The sequence below is a fragment of the Columba livia genome, chromosome 3 (assembly GCF_036013475.1).
Source record: "Columba livia isolate bColLiv1 breed racing homer chromosome 3, bColLiv1.pat.W.v2, whole genome shotgun sequence".
In the NCBI taxonomy this organism is placed as follows: Eukaryota; Metazoa; Chordata; class Aves; order Columbiformes; family Columbidae; genus Columba; species Columba livia.
Genome location: NC_088604.1, coordinates 67461816 through 67478385, shown reverse-complemented (window position 1 = coordinate 67478385; position 16570 = coordinate 67461816). Strand labels below are relative to the sequence as shown.

Below are 16570 nucleotides of genomic sequence, written 5' to 3'. Positions count from 1 at the left end.
AAAAGTAATGTAATAGTAGTGCACTGCTGGTACATGAAATTTTAATTTTTAATCTTCATTCTAATGTTCCTTAGGATACTTGGGCTATAAAGCTGAAGCATAAAATCAAGCAGCAGAGTATTTGTAGAATTAAATTTTGCACTTTATATGACCACGCTGTGCACTTTCTATGACCACAGCTCCGGAGAGCTGTACTCACTGGAAATTACAGCCAGAAAAATAGTCTTTGCATACTTGTGAGGATCATTGTCCAGTCTTGGCAGTGCAAGAAGAGGATCCGGAATGCAAAGCAAGGCCTAGGACTGTAAAATCACCAATCTGGGTTGGCATATGTTGCCATGGGCTTGTGTTCTCAGGCTGGAAGTGCAAATCCCTGTGTTTGTGAGCTCACTGAACACAATTAATTTACCTCTTTCATTAGAACTGCTACTTATGTGACCAGGAAATCAAAGCAGGCAGTTAACATCATGCCAGCGTTATCATGTCTGTTATAACCCCCCCGACATACTCGCAGGGCAGCAGCCCAGGCCGCAGGGGTTCACAGGGCTGGGAAATGGTGCTTGGCAGGGGACAGGACAAAGGGCTTTTCAGGGAGGGAAGGTGAAGCTGGGCAAAGACTCTGTGTAGGCAGGTAGTAGTGGTTGCATCATAAACTTTCCCTCAGTTGAGGTCCAACAGACTGCATCTCCTTAGGTAGATGTTTGTTCCCCAAATCTTTGTTGGTTCACTTGTAATCTGTAATTGCCTTCTGTTAACAAACCATGTATGAGAAATTGTAACTGAGATAAATGAACCCATGTATTACTTTAAATTTCTGTTGTTGCATTTAAAGAGATTAGCTGTTTTATCTCATAATCTCCAAATGTAAACTAGCTTGAAACTCCCCATTTAAAGTTTGTGTTTGTTTTTCATTTTAGTTTTCCTTGGAAAGCAGGAAACAATCTGAAAGTAATTGTATTAAGTGTTTCAGCACAAAGATTTAAAAATATAATAGCTTGGCATATTAGTTAATCTTCTCACTGTTCCTCTGAGGAAATAAAAGAGAGTTAACAACTTTCATCCAGGCAGCTTTTCTACTACATCCTGTTTCCTTCCGCACACTGGAGAAAGCTCAAACATTCCTCTCCCTTTCCTCCACCTCAAATGAAGAAATCCCATTCGCTGTGTTGTAGCACATGGACAATACCAGTGTTCTTTTAGGTTTTCAAGTGTCGATATAGGATTTGTGTTGTTTAGGCAAAGAATACAAAGAATAGAGGAATATGCACAGCTATCCAGATAAATGCCTCCCCTCCCCACACAGCTTTCCTGAGCTGCTTAGGCTGCCTGAAGGGTGTTGAGCATTCCCCCGAGAGCCCTGAAGTGCTGTGTGTGCTGTTGCTGTGCTTGCTGGAAGGCTGAAATCTCTGCTTTTCTCTCACTGAAAGGTAGACTCAGAATCCCCCTTTCTCTAAGGAAAACTGACCCTTGAAAAGGCTTGGCATGAAAAGAATTAACTCACTGGAAACTTTGTTTGGCAATGTTAGGAGACTGCTATGTGTATACGCTGGCAATCTCTGTAAGAGACAAATTATTTTCCCACCCTCTCAAGTACTCGGTGGTTTATCTGTTGTTTATATTAAAGATTGATCATGATTATATATTCCTAACTTAGAGTTCTCATTAATCATACTATGTCACGTAAGGGACTGGAGAAGAAGAATGGGGGTTACTGGAAAACAGACATGTGATCTCTGGCTCTGCTTTTAATATGACTTATCCTGACATTAGCTTTGCTCCTGTGAATTATTGTGTGTGTATAAACCGCCTTTTTTATTATTTTTTTGTTTTGTTTCCATGTTTAGTATGTCTGATTTTCTTAGGGCTATTCAGAAAAATATATTACACTTATTACAATGGTTTTGGAGAATATTAATCATGACACTTGCCATGTTACTATTTCGAGAGGTCCTTGCTCCCCCTGCATGCCCACCCCCTTGTTTGGTAGCTCTTGCTTCCTCCCCCAGCCCCAGCAGCCATTTCCTCCCTCCCAGCAGAGCCACACAGACAATTGTTTCAGCCTGTGTGAAACGAAGGGGTGGAAAAGGGGCTGGTGGGGTGAGGACAAATGCACAAAGGCTGGGACTTCCTGAAGCACATCGGCTGCCAACAGAAAGATACTTTCTCCCCCCAGCAGCAGAGCTGATCTGCACCTCCTCCTCCTCCGCCTCCTCCTCCTCCTCCTCCTCCTTGACCCTGCTGAAGGTTTCCAGCCCCCAAATGTTCAATCAGCTGTTTGTGGTCCCCTCCTAAGCATGAGAGTCAAAACTGCTGGCAAGAGGGAGAGAAAGAAAAGGGAATTTACTAGTTGTTGCAAGCTGATTGGGGTTTTGGGAGTGCCTTACCAGCCCTGCTTGGAATCAGGTCCAGGAGCCTCTGAAGCGAGTGATTTTCCCAGCCTGAATTGTCTGGCTGAAAGTCCCTTCCCATCTTCCAGAGGCATCCATCGATCCCAGCTCTTCAGTGTGTTCTGGTGGGAAACAGTTTAATCGGCAAATTTTCAATAGAGAGGAGATTTAATCCCTTGAATTTTTGAATTGCTCTCTGCTTGTGTTTGTCTAATAAAAGTAAATTATTTGGATTTTAAAAGAGGCAAATGAAATAATTGATATTTGGCAAATCCAAGCAAATTAGCTCTGAAGAGACTGACATCATTTGAAACAGTTTATCCTCTTTTTTATTTGTAACTTTTCTAAAAATATGTTGCCAGGCATATCCTAATTCTGCACAGCTTTTTTTCCTGAATGAATGTATGACTTATTAGGTACAAAGTCCCATTATAGAATTCACTGTTTAATAGTATCTTCAAAACTGAGACGTGACTGTAAATGCTGGTTTGTGTTTATAATTAAATATCTGCTCTACAAAGGCAAGAGATGATCAGAAGTTCTGCAAACCTAGGAGAATTTGGGTTCATTAATTATGATGAAAACACATATTCAGTGAAATGAAGGAAGGGGCAATAATGCAGGGAAGTCTTAGATCTGTAAGAATTTCAGATATTTAAAATAAATATAATTACGCATAAATAGCTGTTTTAGAGGACTAGATGCTTTTAAATGCCTTTACTTCCCACTGATTTGGATTGCTTGGGTTTTTTCCCCTGTGTAACTACTTCTTATAACATATTGTACATATCAAGAATGAGAGAATTTATTTCTGAGTTGGGAATAGTTTTTTAATCAGACTCAGTAATGTAAATAGACCTCTATTTGAAAGTTCATTTGAAACTGAGTACTGGTGTATATTCAAGTGCACTGTGTGCTGAAGTAGAAATATCCCATAGAGTCTAACCAAAAGCATGTTTTATATGTGGTTTTGTTTTGTTTTGTTTTAATGTTTAACAGTAACTGAAGCTGGCTTTGGTGCTGACATCGGGATGGAGAAATTCTTCAACATCAAATGCAGAGCCTCTGGCTTGGTTCCCAGCGTGGTTGTACTTGTTGCTACAGTGAGGGCTTTGAAGATGCATGGAGGTGGGCCAAATGTAAGTTTTTGCACCTTTCTTGGAAAATAAAATTCTTGCTAATATTTGAAATAACTAAAATATCTTGGTTTAATAAATATTGGGAGTGGCTAGTGGGGCAGTATTTAGATATCCCTCCTGAGTTACCTCTTTATGTCGATATTGCCTACAAAGTTAATGAAGGAATGGAAACGCACAAATGAGAGAACAGGGATGAAAGAGCTCTGAATAAGTAATAAATCTTGCTGAGGGAGGGAAGCTTTTTTGCATGAAAAAAAAGTTATGATATGTATCTGTATTCTTTTCCCTGCCTTTTGAAATAGCATTTGTTAGTGCACTGAAGTAGTCACAGGCTGGGAAAGTTGGCAGCTGAGGAGGAATGGGAAGAGCTCGGGTTGCAGTATGTGAGCGGAAGCAGGGAACATTGTTAGTGAAGATTTTGAGATTTCTTTCACTGAAATAATGGGAACTCTTTCTGTCCTTTTAATCTCCTCAAGTTAATTCCCTCGGGGTTGCTAAGGTAGCTGATAAAATTCTGCAACTGTTTTCCCAGTGTAGCAAAAAAGTCACTAGTGTATCATTTTTTGCTATTTAAGCCATGAAGAGACTCATACTGATTACTGATTGTAGAAGTACTTATTCCTCAGTCATACAATCAGACCAGACTCTGCTAGCCACGCAGGCAGATACTTAACTCCTAGAAACACTTTCGTCTGCCCAGCAGCATGCAAGTGAGTGATGCTGCCAGGGAAACAGTCTCGCTGGGTGAAAATACCGAAGCTGTTTCCACAGCCACAACATTTTTGAATGCATGGTCTCTCTTACAACTAATCATCTCTTCGAGCTAAACCTGAGCTGTCCTTTGTCAGTCTTTCAGGTTGACAGGATTATATAACTATATTTTTAATCCACTTCTAATGCAAGTTTTCTTTATTTTTAATTATATTTTTCCATGCATATCAAGGCAGGTATATAGTCTTGTGTGTTATCATTCAATCTAGCAAAAATAGGACTCAAAGATGTCTTAATACCTGTCTCTCTGTCAGATTTGTGTCTTTAGAAGTATAAAGCTTTCATTTGTTTGTATAATGCATAATAGAGGCACACAGACTACCAGATACTTTTATTGGGATGTTAACTATAAAACAGACCAAGACCAATGCTTGAGACAAAAGTAGCTGAGTCCAGTGCCTGGGCTCAATGTATTTGGTCCTTGGAGACCCAGCGTAGTACCCTGGTGATACTCTTTGTTTGCGTACCTTTGTGCTTTCCAGCAAAGCAAAATTACTGGCATGTAGATCATTGCCACAGGCAGTAATTACAAGACATCCAAAGATAATGTTCCTCTTCTAGTCGTCTGTTACTGTTATTCCTTCAGACAGCTGTTGGAGGTTGCCGTCTGTTGTCTTTGCATTGCTGGTGCGATGTTAAGCATGTTGAATGTGATCCAATTACCTTCTCTATATTATTTTTTTACAACTAGTTGCTGAGTCACTACCTGTATCTTGCTACCCAAGTTACAGTAGGAAGTGTTGCTTTTCTGCATATACCAGTGTAACTTAGAATAAAACAGAAGCTGCAGTCAAGCTATGATGTTGTGTGCAATGTATGTGCTGATTGTCAGTATATTAGTAGAAAGTAAGCAAAAGTGCACTTCTGACCGTTTAGGATGATGACAAGTGCCAATCTGTGATGACTTTGATTGTTTATTATTCCAGGTAACTGCTGGTGCCCCCTTGAAGAAGGAATACACAGAAGAGGTAGGAGGAACTATTATAAAACTTCAGGAGAAGTTTGTGTTTAAAGGAACCAAATAATGTGCTCTATGGAGAGTCAGAACTTCTTGGTCCTCTGGTTTGACAATAACATGCTCTAATGCTGACATTCAGTGAACACCTTAACAGGGATTGCCAACAAGTAAAGCCATCTCATCTTCCCCCAGCCACCTGGTGTTATCCCTCTTGTGTGTGCTATGTATGTGACTGCATGGTAGATTGTACTGAGGAGCTGAGCTAGCTCAAATAATAGCTTTTTTTTCCAGTAGTTTTTCCATGACCAGACTGATCAGCTCTTCATTCCAGTCCATCATACAGGTATTCATGGCAGCACAAGAGCAGAGGGAAGCAGGAGTCAAAGACACTTGCTGAAATTAATGTTCATTAAACAATAGGTTTAATCTGTTTGTGCTTCGTGCCTGGTGTTGAATGTCACTCTTCAAACAAAAGTGGTTTCTGCAGGCTTGGTTTCTATGTCTCTTTGTGGTAGACAAATTCTGGTCTTTTGGTTTTATCAGGCTAAGGATGTGTTGCTGCAATTAAGACAAGGCCTACAAAGTGTGAGGTAAAAGAGTAAATAAGGAAATCAAATAATGTGCTTTTATCTGGGATATATAGAGAGATTGATTAGACTCTGCATCTGACACATATATATGTCAAACCCCACCACGCTACTGTAGTTTGTTTATAAACTTTACAAACAGGAGACTAACAGCCCTTTCACAGTCACTACAAGCAAACAGTCATCAGCTGCGCTGTCTTCTTGTGTCTTAAAAAAGAGCAATGCATTCATGCAAAAATTTAGGACATTGTTTAGTTACTTAAATATGTCTGTTGCTTATTAATTGAAATAAGAATTAGTAAGATAAGTGCCAAAATATTTTTCTCTGGAAGCATTTTACTTGCCTGCAACTGTCATGATCAGCACTGTTTATGTTCAGTTTAGTTTATGGAAAATTCTTTGGCTGGAGAAGACTTGATGTGTCTTACCATTTCCATTAATTTTTATTTAATTTCACAGAACCTCCAGCTGGTAGCTGATGGCTGCTGTAATCTACAGAAACAGATTCAAATTACTCAGCTCTTTGGAGTTCCTGTTGTGGTTGCTCTAAATGTCTTCAAGTAAGTCTGTTCTTTCATTACTCTTGTGAGTCAATCCACAGTTCAAATTTCACACTTTTCTTGGTTTTGAAATTACTAATTTTTGGCATGAAGTACAGAAGATATCAGTTAAAGAAGGGCAGGGAACTGCTGGAGTGAGTCCAGCGCAGGGCAACATAGATAATTAAGGGAGTGGAGCATCTCCCTTATGAGGAAAGGCTGAGGGAGCTGGGTCTCTTTAGCTTGGAGAAGAGGAGACTGAGGGGTGACCTTATTCATGTTTACAAATACATAAAGGGTGAGGATGGAACGAGGATGGAGCCAGGCTCTTGGTGACAACCAATGGTAGGACAAAGGGTAACGAGTTCAAACTGGAATACAAGAGGTTCCACTTAAATTTGAGAAGAAACTTCTTCTCAGTGAGGGTGACAGAACACTGGAACAGGCTGCCCAGGGAGGTTGTGGAGTCTCCTACTCTGGAGACATTCAAAACCCTCCTGGACACCTTCCTGTGTAACCTCATCTAGGTGTTCCTGCTCCAGCAGGTGGATTGGACTAGATGATCTTTTGAGGTCCCTTCCAATCCCTAACATTCTGTGATTCTGTGAAAAAATTTCCTTTTAAAGTCATGAATATAAAGACCTTTAAATCCTTAGCTTGTTCTTAAGGTTTTAAAACCACCAAAAAATATGTACTGTTATGGAAATGTTAATCTTCCATGTTAATTAGCTCTAACAGTTACAGAAAGTGTTCTTGAAATGTGTAAATATGCTGCATATAAATGCATTATGTATACAGCACAGTTTCTATGTAGATTTGCTTTACAAGTGCTGATGGTAGAATAAGGCTAAGACTATAATGTTATAAAAAGAGAACTGATTAAACAAAATAATGAGACAGAACCATTTGGTTGGCAGAACTGACTCTCCTGCTGAGGTTGATTTGGTGTGTGAGATTGCAAAGCAGTCTGGAGCATTTGATGCTGTACCCTGCAACCACTGGTCAGCTGGTGGTAGAGGAGCAGTCAAATTGGCTCAAGCTGTGGAAAAGGCAGCCAATCAGAAAAACAGTTTCAAATATCTCTACAGCTTGGAGGTAAGATTTTGTTTGTTTGTTTTTTATTTAAAACATGCTGCATCAGTGTTGGAATTAAAACAAGAAGGGTGTCGCAACAAAGCTATCTAGCATACTTGGGAAGGGGCTTGTCTTTGCTTAGAATCACAAAAGCTGGAGAGAACAGTCTGACTTGTCTAAACAGAGGAGCAGGATACTTGCTGTTAATGCACAGTATTTAGTCCATTGAATGATGTTTCTGATACTTTTGTGTTTAACATAAAAGTGTGTCTGTAGATGGAGCATTCACAAGTTCTTGTGGCAGACTTCTGTGCAAAGATCTCACAGTCAAGATATTTGTCCTGACAACCATCTAAAAAGAAGCATAGTTACTGTCTCACAGTCATGGGTGCTGCACTGAGTTGTGGCTCCCTGAAGCATTCAGTCTGTATGTGAAGGATGCTAGAGGTAGCATGTGTATGCTGATGCTACACATCTACCCAGTGAGACAAGTCATCACAGAGATAAAGTCCTGCCTTTAGCAGCACCACTCGCAGCCTTCAGATGAACGTGAAGAGCACAGGTGGCCCAGTCCTGTTCCTTCTCTCCTGCTCATTGGGATTGGAGTCTGCTAATGCAATGCAACACACACAATATATGTTTCACTGCTGCTATTTGCCTTAGATTCTCAGTCTCTCCAGTAGCAGCCCCCAGTGCCCCTGCTCTGCTCCAGTTGCTCACACCAGCACCCACGAGCCCCTGAGTTTCATGGCTCACTCCAGCTGCCGGCGCTCAGACCTCTCCTCCTGCTCTCTAGCGTTCATACGCACACATCTAGAGCAGAGAGTGCACCCCACACAGAAGGTAGTCAGAAATCAGATTTAATGAGAATAGAGGACAAACTGGTGCTCAAGCACAGAGCCCAGTCAGACAAGCTACTGAACAGCCACCTTTACACTCAACTAGCCCCTTCTTCCCCCTTTCCCTCTATTTTTTCTGCTTCTTCCTCTCCAATCCACCTTGATTACTCCCTTTCCCCATCTTCAGTCCTTCTACTAAATATTCCCTGGCAATCTTTATACATTCTCACAATCTCCTTCAAAAATTCCCTGATAAGTTTTACATAGTCCCAAAATGCTGTTCTTCCTACATCCTACATCGAGTCCCTTTGCTGCAGGGGCAGTCACCCCCTTTTGTTTGTGAAATGTTCTCATGAAAGAGTTTCCCCATTGACTCACCTTGGTGCACTTCACACCAGGGACAATGGTCTTATCCCTGCCCCCTGAATGGTCTTATGAAACAGCCAATTCAATATGCTCTAATTTTCACTGATTAGGTTTTCCACTGGTTACATTACTAAGAATCCTCCACCTATCATTGTTCCTCTGATCATGATGAGCTGTCAAGAGAAGCAGCTTGCAAGGAAGGGCTCATTGGAGCCTGAGAGCACCATGCTGGAGTACCTCTGTGCAGGCAGAACGTTTGGAGGGACCTATTGCTGACAAGGTTATACAAATGATTTCTCAGAACCTTCCTGACTATCCAAATGTGGGTGGGTTAAAAATTTGGGCAGCACAATAGACTTCTCTGGCACCAAAGAAGCCCTTGTCAAATTTCAGATCCTGTGCCCCAGCTGACAGTGCTACTTAAGTTTCTTTAGAAAATGTTTGAATGCTATTTTTTAACAGCAGAACCTCAGTTTCCTTCTTTTAAATGGCTGAAAGTTCCTGTTTTGGTTCATCTCACCAAAAAAAAGTTCAGCCTGAGGTAGATATGCCCAATTGTTGTCTTTCACTTTCCTCCCTGACATGTACCCCGTATCTCTTGCACCCATTTTATTTCTTCTGTCCACCTGCAGTGCTGTTTTCCCAAATGTCAGTAATCTGGACGGCTCCTATTAGAGTTAACCAGTGCCTCCTCAGAATAGACGGAAATACCCTGGGAGTAGGTGCTACGGCTTCTCTTCAAGGCGTTTTGCCCAAGGAACAGTCAAAAAAAGGGCAATGTATCTGCCTTTCTGAGCTTGTCTCTAATGAGATGCTCCAGAAACTGAGTGTTTTGCTTAATAAAATGGGGAAAAAAAATCTTTCAGGAATTCATGTAATAGTTTTCCCCATAGGACACTTGTAGCACATTAGCATTTGACAAGTCCCATATTTAAATTCTGATGTTACTGTATTCTATGGAGCTTACAGTCTTGTGCTATGAATGAGTAGAAAGGATTGGTAGGGGTGTACTCTGCCTCTGTGAAGGAAGAAAATGAGATTGATTCCTACTTTTATGTCTTTCCCAGACATCATCTTTTGTGCTGTGTTGCATAAGCAGAATGATCACCTTAAGCATGAAGGGAATGAATCACATCTTTACATCAACCTAATGTCCCGTAACTTAACACAAATATTGTAAGCCTCAAAAATATGTTGAAGGGATTTTATAAAGACATATGAAGATTTTAAAATACTGTGAAAAAGTAAATTCAGGCCAACAAAAACAGTAAAGTGTAAAATTCAGGCTTCTGTTTCATTCTTATTGTGCAAAGGATGGGACTGAAGCAGTTGGAAGTATGCGAGTAAGACAAGCGGTGCTGTCACTGGTACGGAGCGGTGGGCTTGCAGAAATGTGAAGGAAAGCCACCTCTTCAAAATGAGCCTGCCCAGATATTAATTAAAGTTGTAATAGGATTTTTTGATGTAGCAGTTTTGAGGACTAGTTTCTACTCTTCAAAGAGGTGACTGTGACAGAAAATTAAGCAAGAGAAGAGGTAGTAAGATGGTATTCAGACAGATGATTTCCCCTGTCATTGTGTCTGAAGGGGATGCAAGTGAAAGGACGTAGTTCGAGCCCTCATCTTTCTGGTGACTGACAGCTTTATCCAGTTACTTGAATACTATTAATTCCTGGTTGTCTCAAGTTTGACAGCGTTTGCTATGGTGTGGTCTGGTTTTGTTTTTGTTTAAAATTTCCCCTTTGGAAGGTCAAAGGGGGAAATATTCTGCATAAAACCACCACCACTTCATTCATATATCTGTCTGTCTTTATTACTCTTCCTTTTACTCCATGTCTCAATTTAGTCCTTTGATGTCTGTGCATGTTATTTCCCTCAGTCTGGAAAACTTTATCAGAATTTGCTTCCAAAATTGACTATAATTAGAACAATTTCCATCAGCACAGACTGTTGTAGCTATAATGGGTTCATTCAATATTTTGATGTTCTGTTAGAAAACATTACTCTAGGGATTTAAAAACAAAGTCCAAAAGCCCTATATGTAAAACTGTCTTAGATCCTTTTTTACTGCTTACACCAAACTTTGCAGCAAACTATATTATTAGTATACAGTCAGGCATCTAATTAGAGGACAGTCCAGGTGAACTGGGCTCTCTTATGTTTTTTTTCCAAATTATATGAATCTCTGCAGTGCTTTATGTAATTTCCAAATGTATATTTGAAAACAAAGACTTCCTTGAAAGGTGTTTACAAATGTGTATAATGTGAGAACAAGGAAGTCTTTTCTAGATCTGTCAAATCCTGTAGAAAGTTGAGGATCAGCTTATTTTTTTCTGAATCCTGAGGTATGTTTATACATTTATATTATCTTGTCCAGTGATACCCAAGCACATGCTGAATGAGCAATTTCAGACAGTGAACACAACACAGTTGTGTCAGTTCAGGACTCAGGCTCAGCTAAGTGGTCCTATTGAGTATCAGCAAGCTGGTCTAGAAGACTGTGCTAATGTGGTTATGTTCCTTGAAGCATCTCAGTCTGTTTAAACTTCCTCAGGTGTCTCTGTGTGACACGGTGTTCTGTAGTCCCACTTTTAGATTGCTTTTCAGTTTATCTTTATTTTTCTAAGCAGGCAAGCTTTTGTTTTTATCCTAGTAGCTGATGCTTGTTTGTTTGTTTTTTTTTTTTTACTGCTTCTTGTTTCTTGCAAAGGTTTGTTTGACATTTGGTATTAGATGAGCAAATATTTTTCAGGAATTGAAGTGAGAACAGAAGCAGCTTCAAGTGTATTTTGAGGGGAGTGTGAAAATAGCTGCACATATGATTTTTGTAGTACATATGTGTGCCAGTATCATTTAATGGACCAAGCACATGACCTCTGACAAGCAACACCAGCACTATAGTCACTTTAAAAGTGTAAGAAAAGGACATAAACAGCTGCGGTGCATCATGACATGCTTACAGTATTAGGAATTGTATGGGCCAAGGGGAGTTCAAGCAAAAGGATGAATTTTTATATGATAGGCTCCAGAGTGTATAACATAGTTTAAAAGATTATTGTCAGTAGGTGTAATAAATACTACAGTACTGTGTGGGGTTAATTTGCATTTTTACCCCCACTGCACACTAACCTCTCTTATTTTGCTGTTGAACTGGTTTCTAGCCAAGTATTTCTCTTCAGTTGTTTTAAAGGTCTCCTGAACTCTGTATGAAATAATCTGTGCTTTAAAAAAAAAAGAAAATATATATATATATAATATTGCTACATATGGAAAATATCAAAATATCGGCTCTCTTATCACTGTTGACTTCCTTTCTGGGTTCACTTTTCTTAAGTATGGGTCTTTAAGTTGCAGCAGAAAGCTATTACTCAAAATAAAGTTGACTGACCCATTAAAAGTAAGTTTAGATAACTAGAGGGAGGATAGGAGAGAATGGAAACATACATATCCCTTTCCCAAATTTCTCTGGCTTCAGTGCCTGTTCTTGGCAGGGGGAGGGAAGCTGCATTCCCCACTGACGTGTGCCTGGTGAGTAACCTGCCTTCCTTCACTGTCCTGGTCTCCTCTCTTCTCATGTGGTGAACTCTCCCTTGACTCAGAGCAGCCCTTCTCAGCCTGGGAGAGGAAGCCGAGGTCCGAATGAAGGCAGACACTAGTTTTTTAAGAGGTGCAGTGCCCCTTCCTGCAAGGCAGCTGGAGCACAGGGGGCTGACACTCCATGAGATAAAGGAGAGGAGAAGGACAGGCATGTGGTGTGGGGCAGGATCAGCATTTCTGGCTGGTTAGCGAGTTGGCATTGTCCCCTTAAAAAGACTGACATGGCAGCCTGACAGATATGATTGGAGAGTCTCAAATCACCTGATTTGTGCTGCATTGGAAAACTAAATTGAAGAGTGTGAAGTTCACAAAAGGGCGAGAGGATAAATGTTTTTCCAGTCTTCCAAGTTTGTCAGATGACATCTATTTTTGCCAATACTCTGCCTTTAGGTAATATCATGACAAATGAAGATATTTCCAGGTTGAACTGTGGAAGTTGATGGCACAAATGTTTTGGCTGAGTGCAGTGAATTGCCTGGCCAGCTTGCAGAACAATGAGAGCTTTCTCAGCTGGGGACGCCCACAGGGAATGAGGCTGAGTAGCAGCACTTCTCAGGGAGGCATTCAGACAGCTAGCAGCCTCAGCACTGGTATTTTTCTTCCCCTGATAGGAGCATAGGATTAACTTGTGCAAATCTGGAGCATCCGAGGCAACAGTTTTTGCTGTCTCTGCTGTGCTGTGGCAGTATGGTGTAGGCTGCCATTTGGCTCGTTTCTTTCAGTCTTTGCTTCAGTTGTCAGAGACAATGGGTCACTCAGAGGGGTCTAAGGGTAGCATCAAAACAGAGAAAACTCTGCCAGCAGTGATTCTCTGTATGTTATCTTCTCTTCCATCCGCTGCTCACAGTCTTCAATAACAAGCATGAACAATGAATAATGAAGGAGGGAAGAGACTGGTCAATGGAGGAGGCCACTCAGTGCATGTACTAGGAGAAGGAGAGTGGCTGTAATAGGAAGACAGAGTCAAGAAGGGCTCATGGGACTTGGGTTTGAGGACACTGACTTCCAACAGAATGTTCTAAGGCAGAGCATTTATCTTCATTTGTAAACTGGTCGTCTTCCTAATCCCAGTGTGAAAATGTGTGTGTGCATGTGTGTGTGTGTCAAGAGTATTTTCTGCTTCCTCTACTAATACCATGAAGCTGCTAAGCCAGGAAAGCCATCCATCATGTGTCTGCTGTCATGTCAGCCTAAAATACCTTTGTTGTTTTCCCTAGGAGGAAAAAAATTTCTTTGTGTTTTGTTTTGGTTTGGTTTGGTTTTGGGGGGGATTTTGTTTGTTTGTTTGATTGGTTTGGTTTGTTTGTTTGGTCAGTGGGTTAGTTTTTAATAGAGCACAGAATTCAGTCATGTATAGACCCCGTGGAAAGTCCTGAAGCAGTACTGGAGTAGGAATAAATAAAATTATATATGCTCCTTACTGAAACTTTTCCTAATAAACAATGGAGATGATTTGTCATCTTGAAATGCGGACTGTGCTGCCTATGGGGTATGCTAGTCTTTAAACTATTTCCCCCAACCTTACTGCTAGTAAGCCATCTAGCAATGAAGCCACATTAAAGAGGAATTCCACAGGGCTGTACCAGCCTCTCCCACTCCCATCAAAGAGATTTCAGTGGAGTCTGGAAATTGGGTGTTCTGGGGTTGGAAGCTATCTTTCTTCCACTCCATCTCTTTTTTGTGGATGTAGACTCTTGACGACACTCCACTTTTATGTTTGTTTTCATTATTTTACTATTCTTTGCATGAAGCAATTTTCTTAGGCACAGCTGGGGTTTCAAAGTTGGGGAAATGGAAAATAAATCTCTAAGGCCACAGGCTTAGGTGTTGATTCACAAACTATTTAACTTGACTGCATATGCTTTTCTGCAAATTGAAAAACAAACTCTTGTCCTGTGCCAACAAAGGAAGAGGAGCGCTAAAGACTTGGGAATCCTTTTGTCAGCCACTGATCTTCTGGAACCAGAATATACAGATACTTTAATAAATGTGGTTTTATTTTATCAAGGGGAAAAGTGAGAAGTAGGAGTTCAAATGTGCAGCGTCAGCTATTGTTTTAGCACTGCACTCTGTCACCCCGCACAGCACCTTCAACCATACTCCCATCATGTGTTTTTATTTGGCAGCCTTCCCAAGAAGAGGAATGACTGATGTCTGCAGACTGTTTCACTTAGCCAACAAGCAATTCTGTATTATTGCTTTCAGTGAATGCATAACTTAAAATGAAAAAAAAAAAAAAAAAAAGGTGCCAGTCCCTTGAATTTTAAACTATTTTAAGGCTTTCTGTTAAAACACAAGTGATTTAGCAACAATAAACCCAGAGTTTGGTGACTTCATCAATAAATTGGTGATTTCATAATTAAAAATAGGCAGCGAGACTAAAGTGCATGTTTAAAGAACCTGAAGGATTAAACGTCTGAGTTACAAGTGAATAGTGCTTTTGCATATTCTCTGTTTAAACACATATTTTTCAGCAGTATCTTAAGCTTTCACAGAGAATAAAGTAGCTTCAAATATATATGTTGTATAACTGTGAAGAGATCATTTCAGACAGTGCTACACTGATGGGCATTCACTTAAGGTGTTCGGTCTAAGCTGGATAACACTGGTGCTTCTGAAAGTAGTTGTGGGTTTGCTGAGAACTTGCTGCATGAAGACTGACTATGGACTTATTGCTCTTGACTCTGGCTTTTCAGAGATGTTTTCTGTTGGACCGTGTTTTGGTGGGGAATTCGGGAAGAATGTATAAAAGCAGAAGAAAGGAAGAAGGAAAGGAACAGGCCTTGTTCTCAGCAGTCTCAGAAATTGGCTGTGGGGAGTTAAAAAGATGAGCTTCTTTCTCCAGTAGCCAAAGAGCTTAAAGTCAGGTGTTCAGATTACGATGCAAAAGATGAGAATCCAAAGCACAGTCCTGAGCTGGGTGCCTGTAATCTGCATGTTTCAGTTCATGTGATACTGACTTTTGGCAACAAGACAGATTTCAAGAATCCCAGCCCAAGCCACGTGTCCCTGCCTGAAATTGCTTTTTTTGCTGGTACATTTCAGTGATTTGTTTTGAATGGTCTGAGCAACTCTTTCTGCAGAGATGGCACTTCGGGCGTCTCTGCCCCTCTGCTTTATACTGGCTTTGCCTTTATGATAAACTGCATGTGAACTGATCTGGGGTAAAAAAGTTTGTCTTTTTTTCCCTCCTGAGTTACATTTTAGCTTGAATCATTTATCCCGTATGTGCTGCCCTCTTGATTGCACTGGCACATGAGTGAGTGTGAGCAGCAGAGGAAGGGAGGATGAAGGAGGGTCTGTTAAAGCTTGTCTTCTGTCTGTGGAAATCCTCATCAAGACCCACATCAAAAAGTGGTAATCCAAATTCTAGTGTTACAGCTGAAGGAAGAAGTTAAGAGTTAAAGAAATGTGAGGAAAGGCTAGCATAAATGAAACCCTATTAAAATATATTTTGATAAAAGCTTTGCTGTTGATAATATTGGAAGAAAGAAGATTGTGTAATAAACAGCACCAAATTGTGAGGGGGATGACCTGCAAGTAGCAGCATGGCTGGGCGACAACACTGGTGTGATTTCATCTTGGATAATCAATTCAGTCTTGCGAATGACAGGCTCTCCTCTTTATCAGCACTGATTTCTTCCTTTAATCAGTCTCTGTGAAGTAATGAAATGTACAGCTATACAGATACTGCTTTTGTGAAAGCAGTTGGTGCACTTATGCTGGAACACTTGTTATCCTTTAGCTGAGGAGATAATCTTGTTTATGGTGTGGGCGCTTGGCAGCTTCAACAAGCACGTGTGTTTGTGCTTGCCTCAGAAGGAGCATATGGCTTTGGTAGCTTTGAACGTATGAGATTTCACAAACACACATTGTCTCTGACAGGGCTGGGGAGGTCAGTTTTTTCTCAGAGAAACACCAAAGCTACTTACCTGTCAGCAGATATTTATACCATGTGGCCCTGTAGCATTTTCTCATGTTCAGTATAAATTTATATTAACTACCATCTTCTCAATAAGCTAAAACTGAAACTGAAATTAATTTACTGAAGCTGGCATATTTCTTTCAGCATTAGTACTAATACATAGCTGTGTATCTATAAAAGTGAGTTTTTGTCTAAATCCATACTGTCTGTTGTGCGTCTGTCACCTGTTCTCCACTTAAATGTACTTAGTTGTGTAACACTCTCAACTTTACATAAGAGAAATGAGAAGGGGAGCAGTTTTTACTGCTGAAAAATAGCAGTTTTTATTTCCTTTTGATGCTTTCAGTATCTGCATATTTTCTAAATATCATTATCACCATAGTTGTCCA

At 40.4% G+C, this 16570-nt stretch overlaps 1 protein-coding gene across 3 annotated transcripts in view; it reads left to right on the top strand.

Annotated features, from left to right (window-relative positions):
- MTHFD1L (methylenetetrahydrofolate dehydrogenase (NADP+ dependent) 1 like) overlaps positions 1 to 16570 on the top strand; it is a 152938-nt gene that overhangs the window by 82515 nt on the left and 53853 nt on the right. For all 3 annotated transcript variants that reach the window (XR_010471430.1, XR_010471429.1, XM_065057433.1), the window contains exons 21-24: positions 3387 to 3526; positions 5224 to 5265; positions 6302 to 6402; positions 7299 to 7476. Coding sequence is in view for 1 of the 3 variants with exons in the window: in XM_065057433.1 (XP_064913505.1) it covers positions 3387 to 3526; positions 5224 to 5265; positions 6302 to 6402; positions 7299 to 7476 (461 nt within the window). In the remaining 2 variants the exon portion in view is untranslated. The remainder of the gene's footprint in view (positions 1 to 3386; positions 3527 to 5223; positions 5266 to 6301; positions 6403 to 7298; positions 7477 to 16570) is intronic.